The sequence below is a fragment of the Bufo bufo genome, chromosome 6 (assembly GCF_905171765.1).
Source record: "Bufo bufo chromosome 6, aBufBuf1.1, whole genome shotgun sequence".
Taxonomy (NCBI): domain Eukaryota; kingdom Metazoa; phylum Chordata; class Amphibia; order Anura; family Bufonidae; genus Bufo; species Bufo bufo.
The window spans coordinates 416135639-416143509 of record NC_053394.1 but is presented as its reverse complement, the minus strand read 5'-3'; the positions used below and the strand labels follow the sequence as shown (position 1 = coordinate 416143509).

At 49.2% G+C, this 7871-nt stretch overlaps 1 protein-coding gene across 2 annotated transcripts; it reads left to right on the top strand.

The window, feature by feature from the left end:
- Positions 1 to 2392: 2392 nt before the first annotated feature.
- Positions 2393 to 6811, top strand: RPL38 (ribosomal protein L38). Of its 2 annotated transcripts, none has more exons than XM_040437565.1 (5): positions 2393 to 2464; positions 2636 to 2660; positions 3414 to 3474; positions 3698 to 3820; positions 6753 to 6811. In XM_040437565.1, exons 2-5 carry the CDS (start codon positions 2658 to 2660, stop codon positions 6776 to 6778), a joined length of 213 nt encoding a protein of 70 aa, XP_040293499.1. In that variant the 5' UTR covers positions 2393 to 2464; positions 2636 to 2657; the 3' UTR covers positions 6779 to 6811. The 2 variants fall into 2 exon arrangements, with proteins under 2 accessions (XP_040293499.1, XP_040293500.1); XM_040437566.1 differs by having other exon boundaries at positions 2448 to 2503.
- The last annotated feature ends 1060 nt before the right edge of the window (positions 6812 to 7871 follow it).

The window sequence follows — 7871 nt, the reverse complement described above, 5'->3', positions numbered from 1 at the left end:
AGCCGCACGGACTGTAAGTATACCGCTCCCCCGCTCCCCGCTCCTACTATGGCAACCAGGACTTTAATAGCGTCCTGGGTGCCATAGTAACACTGAAAGCATTTGGAAGACGGTTCCGTCTTCAAATGCTTTCAGTACACTTGCGTTTTTCCGGATCCGGAGTGTAATTCCGGCAAGTGGAGTACACGCCGGATCCGGACAACGCAAGTGTGAAAGAGGCCTTATATGGAAGACCCTCGATAGCAGCGACACCAGCACCTGTAGGGCCCCGTTTCAATTGTTATATCACATCTACAGCCCATAAACAAGTGTGACCCCCTCGGTGCTCCTCACCCATAACCACAGGACAGCAGAGTCTTTTAAATGTTTTTATTGTACTAGAGCAGGATTACTTCAGTTCTTTCACGGAGAGACCTGCAAGAGAATAGAAAGGTTGGAGAAGCCCTTTAAATAGCTCTGGGAGGCTGCTTAGCAGCAGAGGCCGCAGTAAGCAGGCGACACCTGTGGATGCTTGGAGAGAACATCCTCTACTATGGCGGGCACATAGCGGGCGGACCCCTGGGTACAGGGCCCACCACTACTTACACTTGGCACCCTTTCTCCTGGCTGTCAGCAGGAAATCCTTAAAGGGCTTCTGTCACCCCACTAAAGTGATATTTTTTTTTGGGGCTAGTTAAATTAGTTATATAGCGATATATGAAAATATAATGGTCTTACTTACTTTGATCCAGCAGTTTATTCAAAAAACAAAGTTTTATAATATGTAAATTCGGTCTCTACCAGCAAGTAGGGCGTCTACTTGCTGGTAGCTGCTGCAGAAATCCGCCCCCTCGTCGTGTTGATTGACAGGACCAGCCGCGATCTCCTCCTCCGGCCAGCCCTGTCGGCATTTCAAAAATCGCGCGCCTGTGTTGATTCGGCGCAGGCGCTCTGAGATAAGGAGGCTCGTCTCCTCAGAACTCCCTCAGTGCGCCTGCGCCGATGACGTCTTCTATTTCGGTGATGTCATCGGCGCAGGCGCTCTGAGATGAGGAGGCTCGTCTCCTCAGAACTCCCTCAGTGCGCCTGCGCCGATGACATCACCGAAATAGAAGACGTCATCGGCGCAGGCGCACTGAGGGAGTTCTGAGGAGACGAGCCTCCTCATCTCAGAGCGCCTGCGCCGATGACATCACCGAAATAGAAGACGTCATCGGCGCAGGCGCACTGAGGGAGTTCTGAGGAGACGAGCCTCCTTATCTCAGAGCGCCTGCGCCGAATCAACACAGGCGCGCGATTTTTGAAATGCCGACAGGGCTGGCCGGAGGAGGAGATCCCGGCTGGCCCTGTCAATCAACAAGAGGAGGGGGCGGATTTCTGCGGCTGCTACCAGCAAGTAGCCGCCCTACTTGCTGGTAGAGACCGAATTTACATATTATAAAACTTTGTTTTTTGAATAAACTGCTGGATCAAAGTAACACATATATCGCTATATAACTAATTTAACTAGCCCCAAAAAAAAATAATCACTTTAGTGGGGTGACAGAAGCCCTTTAATCTCTTTAATTTTGCGAGGCTGAAAAATAAAACCACAAGTCAGACATGCCAACCACAGCATCGGCACCCAGACGAGTGGCAGAACGGGCACGCCAACTACCATCAAGCATACCATGCTGGGAGTTGTGGTGCTACTCCAGGTAGATGCAAATAAAGAGAACCAGTAACCCTGTCTAGAGGGGTCATAGGTCAAATCGAACTGAATATCCAGTACTACAACTCTCACCGTGTCTGCTACCAAACTGCTGGACATAACAAACTGACAGAAGACGGGTCAAAACAAGTAGGATCCGTCCTACCGCTATTTTGCTGTGCCGCCGCTCTGTCCCCATTGACTATAATGGGGACGGGGGCAGAGCTCCGGCGCAGTACGGCAGTGGACGGCGAAGGGCCGCCGGACTAAACGTACTGCATGTCCGGCGGCCTCTCACCGCGAACTGCGCCGTCCCCATTATAGAACAGCCTGTCGGATCCGTCCTGCCGCTAGTGTGAAAGTAGCCTAAAAAGAGGTGACAGAATCCCTTTAAAATGCAATCAGTTTGCATCCGTTTTGCCGGATCACACTGCCGCAAGTGTGAAAGTATTACCCTTTTGCCCAAAGAACAGGAGCGTGCGGTGATGAGACATTGTGGGGGCGGCTGCAGTTCGGTGTCCGACCACAGGGAGGCGGTGACGGGCCCGGAGAACTTTGCAGTATCTAAGCCGAGGGTTGCCTGGCAGCAGGCTGTAGCCGGGACAAGGCTGAAAAGAAGGATTCAAACCCCGCCCTAATATTCACTAACAGACTTGTGTTCACCATCGATCACCTTCACTTCCGGGTTGAATCGCGTTCTCTTGTGGTTTGACCCTCGCAGGTCGCCGTCTTGGGTTTAAGTCTCGGAAGCCGGAAGTGACGCTCCTTTCTTTTCTGGTTCCAAGAGACACCGAGGTGAGTACCGTGCGCGGAGGATCTGTCTCCATCCTCGGTGTACGGGGCAGGCAGGAGGCGGGTGATGGGGCCCAGGGGTAGCCCGGCGGTCCGGGCGGGTGGTGCGGGGAGTATTTTGCCGGCGGCGATTGTGTGTTGTGCTGATCTGACATTTGTGTCCTCCCCCCGCAGGTCCCCGGATTCCAGCTGCAGCATGGTAAGTGTCTCCCTGCTCCTACCGGGTATGGCGTGTGGATGATGAGAGTAGTAGTACTAGGCCAAGAAGGGTAATGTCAGGTGGTTTTGGCCAGTCATGCTCGGTAAGTCCTGATAGAGTGGGGAGGGTGAGAGTTGTAGTACTTATTCATGCACCGTTAGGAGTGCCTCTGTATGCCATGGCAATTCTCAGGTGGCTGTGAGCTTGTTGGGAGTAGTAGTAGTAGTAGTGTATAGTTAAGTACTCTACTTACGGTGTGCTATAAGCCTGATCCTGGCATGCAATCTCTCCAGTTGTGCTTGCTAGGAGTTGTAGTACATGGGGTAGCTGTCACTGCCGTATGTGCCCTGTAATTCCTATCGTGTCATATCATTAAGTAGTAGAGTGCATGTTGGGAGCTGTAGTACTTCTCTGGGAAGGAAATGTGTGATGCCCCTAGACATGTGAGGCAAATGCTGGGATTTGTAGTACTTTTGTAGAGCTGCCGGATGTCTCTTGCTATAAAAGTAGTAGTTTGTTATGTCCAGCAGTTTGGTAGCAGACACGGTGAGAGTTGTAGTACTGGACATTCAGTTCGACTTGACCTATGACCCCTCTAGACAGGGTTACTGGTTCTCTTTATTTGCATCTACCTGGAGTAGCACCACAACTCCCAGCATGGTATGCTTGATGGTGGTTGGCGCGCCCGTTCTGCCACTCGTCTGGGTGCCAATGCTGTGGTTGGCATGTCTGACTTGTGTCTTTATTTTTCAGCCTCGCAAAATTGAAGAGATTAAGGATTTCCTGCTGACAGCCAGGAGAAAGGATGCCAAGTGTAAGTAGTGGTGGGCCCTGTACCCAGGGGTCCGCCCGCTATGTGCCCGCCATAGTAGAGGATGTTCTCTCCAAGCATCCACAGGTGTCGCCTCGCCAGAGCTATTTAAAGGGCTTCTCCAACCTTTCTAGACCCTTCTTCCTCGGTAGGGCAGCTACTGTGCCCCCATGACTGCCCTTCCTGTCTGTATACGCGTAGCCTTCATCTGGTGTCTTCTCTACAGCTGTCAAGATTAAGAAGAACAAGGACAATGTGAAGTTCAAGGTTCGCTGCAGCAAATACCTGTACACCCTGGTCATCACCGACAAAGAGAAGGCCGAGAAGCTGAAACAGTCGCTTCCTCCTGGTGAGTGCGTGTGGGGGGCTTCTATCTGGGCCAGCAATGTCGCCTTCATTGGGCGTCAAGTGAATGGGGCTGAGCTGCAATACTGAGCAAAGAAGCCACTATAGAAAGGTGTTTGATAAGCTGCAAGGAGGCCCTTGAATGTGACGAGCAGTTATTACAATTTTCCTCTGAGCGAGACGACGTGCCAGTAACTTAGAAGCAGTGCTGTCACCACTACCCCTTCAAACGTCTGATGGGTGGTGGGCGTCGGGCAGCCCCAAATTACATCCTGAGGAGAGATCATTAGCATTAAAAGGGTTAGCCCACCCCTAAAATGCCTCCCTAAACACCTGGGCCCCTCACACAGGTTGTACTTGCCTGGCTCCCCGGCACCCACGTCGCCTCTGTCTCCTCATCGCGTGGATTAAAACATCCGGTGACGGGGGAGCCGCCAATAGCGGGCTGCGACAGGAACGAGCCTCCCTCGCTTCACGGGCTCGTTACTTGAGACACGTCTACAGAATATTTCCCATACCTTGTTGCCTCATCTACCTGGTAAAATGCTTGTTTAAAGGGGTATTCTCATGTCAGACAATGGGGGCACATCGCTAGGATATGCCCCCATTGTCTGATGGGTGCAGGCCCCAAAGTAAAGTGTAAACTGAGCTGGGGCCAACAAATACCTGAGCCAGCGCTCGACTATTTTCAGTGGCCCCATAGAAAAGAATGGAGGGTGGCCGCGCATGCTTGGTGCACCCGTCTTCGCTTTGCCGTCTCCGTTTACAAGATATGCGCACCGCACCTATCGGACAATGGAGCATATGCTAGTGATATACCCCCATTGTCTGAGATGGGAATACCCCTTTAATATATGCTGCATCTGCCTGAGGTTCCCTTTAAGAACGTTTGAATATCTAAAGGACGAACTATATGAATGTCATGTTCAGGATCGACTGATATTTTTTTATAGAGCCGGTAATTTCTACCAATATTTTATATCTCATATATTAGTTGGTAGTCACTGAGGTGGTGGAAATTTGCATTTGGCACTAGTGTATATTATAAATGAATAAAGCCTTTAGTTGGTGGTCAAGTTATAATATACTAGTGCCAAATGCCAATTTCCTCACAATCTCCCCCCCCCCCCCCCTCCCTCACTGACTTTATTAACCCTTATCAGACCTCGGATGAATAAAATAAAAAACCGCTGCGGCTCCTCTTCATCTCCAGGTCTGGCGTCTCGCTCCCCTGTGTCCTCCGGCCCGCGCTGCGCGGTCACCTGACGGTCTGCAGTGTCAGATCATAGTGCGCGCATTACATCCTGACGCTGTACGGGGTCAGGACAGTGCAGCGTGGGCCCCATCAAAGACGACCAAGGAGGGTGAGTATCGGAAGCACTTGCTGCCCTTCTTCCCCGACCCCGATGCATACTAGTGTGCGCTTCCATAATGGAAGCGCTCACTAGTATTCGCTTTATACGCATTATCGGTATATCGGCAAGGTTAGATACCGATGTACAAAATCCTGAATATCGACCGATAATATCGGTACTTCGGATAATCGGTTGATCCCTAGTTCAGGTGTTGCAGATTAGGCATGCCTGTTGGGAGACATTCACATGCCCTGGAATTGATGCAGATTAATAGTGGATTCTGACCTCAGCAGTTTACACTACAACACCTGTTATATGGATTTTTTAAAACCCGTCCACGTGTAGTAAAGAAACTGATACAGAATTGGGGGGATGCTGGGAATTTCCTAATCTGCAGAATGTCAATTTGTGGAGTAGGTGCAGAATCTTGTGATTAAAAAAACCCGCAGAGTGTGTAAGGGGAGACGCATCTCGTGGACACTTTGCTTTTTCGATCAGTGTGGAAATTGACCTGCTGTACGTATTTTGAAATTGCAGCTAGTGTTGAGCGAACTTCTGTTTTAAGTTCGGCGTCTAAAGTTCTGCTTCCGGTTAGTGGAGAATCCCGATATGGATTCCGTTGTGGTCCGTGGTAGCTGAATCAATAATTGGCCAATTATGGATTCCGCTACCACGGACCACAACTGAATTCGGAATCCATATCGGGATTCTCCGCTAACCGGAAGCCGAACTTAAAACAGAAGTTCGCTCAACACTAATTGCAGCATGTCAATTTTGTCCGGTTCTTTTTAGCCAATTTCGCCCCTTTTTCAAATCACAAGTAATCCATGTGCGTTTGGTGCAGAAATGCACAGAAATTTGTGTGGAATTCCTGCAGGACATCCCGCACCCGTGTGCAGGCAGCCTAAATGCAAGCGGTCAGGTCTGATGGCTGATCAGTCTGGGGACTGTTCAGATGTTTGTGGGATATAAGAAACGTTTACCTGGAGCAGTCAAGTGAATCGCTAGGTCTTCAGTATGCGCGCTCAGGATCTGAGGGTTCAGTTTCTTCATCGCTCATACATGGGGTTTATTAGTGGGTTGTAGATTTCCAGATCCAAACGTGTATTACAAGCATGGGACCATTGGCTGTGGGCTCCAAATGGGGATGTACACTGAGCCCATGAGCTACATAGATTCCAGCTCTTCACATTGGTCTCTGAATGTGATCAGCACCCTGCCAGTCACAGTAATACCGTGGGCACCCAGTCCCTGGAGATCTGATCACTGGTATTCCAGCTCATGAACCCCACCCTTATGCAATCTGACCTGTCTCCAAACTAGTGACCAGCGGAGCAGCAGCCATTCAGAAACAATGTGTCAGACCCCCACCAATTCGATATTGATGGCCTATCCTGAGGGTAGACCATCAGTATAAAAATACTGGAAACCCCTTTAAAACCCAAAGGTGTAAAGCTCTGGTCAGTGCAGCAATGGCGGGGCGACCTGTTGCTGTTAGAAGCCGTGTCCATGGATGATGAGTGTCGCTCGCTCTGCGCTCTAGAATCAGATCCTAATTGATCCCTTTCTATTCTCTTGCAGGTCTCTCCGTGAAAGAACTGAAGTAATCCTGCTCTTGTACAATAAAAACATTAAAAAGACTCTGCTGTCCTGTGGTTATGGGTGAGGAGCACCGAGGGGGTCACACTTGTTTATGGGCTGTAGATGTGATATAACAATTGAAACGGGGCCCTACAGGTGCTGGTGTCGCTGCTATCGGGGGTCTTCCATATAACAATCCACAGAGCTGGCTGTTCCACAGTAAGGGCTCATGCACACTAACGTTTTTTGCGTTCCGTATTTTGATTCTGTATACGGAACCATTCATTTCAATGGGTCCGCAAAAGATGCGGACAGCTGTTCACATACATTGCTCAGTTCCGTGGCCCCGCAAAAATTATGTTTCGCAGACAAGAATAGGCATTTCTATAATGGGCCTCCTGTTCTGTTCCGCAAATTGTTGCGGAAGGCACGGGCGGCATCCGTTTTTTGCCGACCACAAAAAAAGGCACGGTTGTGTGCATGAGCCCTAAAGGAGTATTACTGCTCATAGCCACCCCTTTGGGGTGGCAGGAAGGGGTTAACCTCCACCATTTTAAAAATGCAACCCTTATTCACACTACAGTCTATTAGAAAGTACGACTTGTCCTGCCAAAAACAAGCTCTCGTATGGGGACGTGAATGGGAAAACGGAGTAAACTAAAATGGAAAATTGCCTGCTCTTGAAGGGGTTAACAGCAGTTTCACAGCCGTCAGTCTAAAAAATGACTACACCCTCAGTGCTACAGGCATGTTCTTCCTCATCCTTCTGATTTTCACTGAGGTGACTGGGATTTGTAGTTCCACGTCTCTTTAGTCATTGTGGTCACATGATGTGAACACTTGGGGGGCTATACTCCCTGCTATGGCATATTAAAATGTATTAACCCCTTCATTACACTGCCGTTTATAGCAAATCTGACGTGTTACTTTGAGGTAATAACTTTAAAACGCTTTTACTTATCCAGGCCATTCTGAGATTACCTCGTCACATATTGTACTTCATGACAGCGGTAAAATTGAGTAAAAAAAATGCCAAATTTGCAAATTTCAATTTCTCTACTTTTATAATACAGTAATACCTCCAAAAATAGTAATTACTTTACATTCCCCATATGTCTA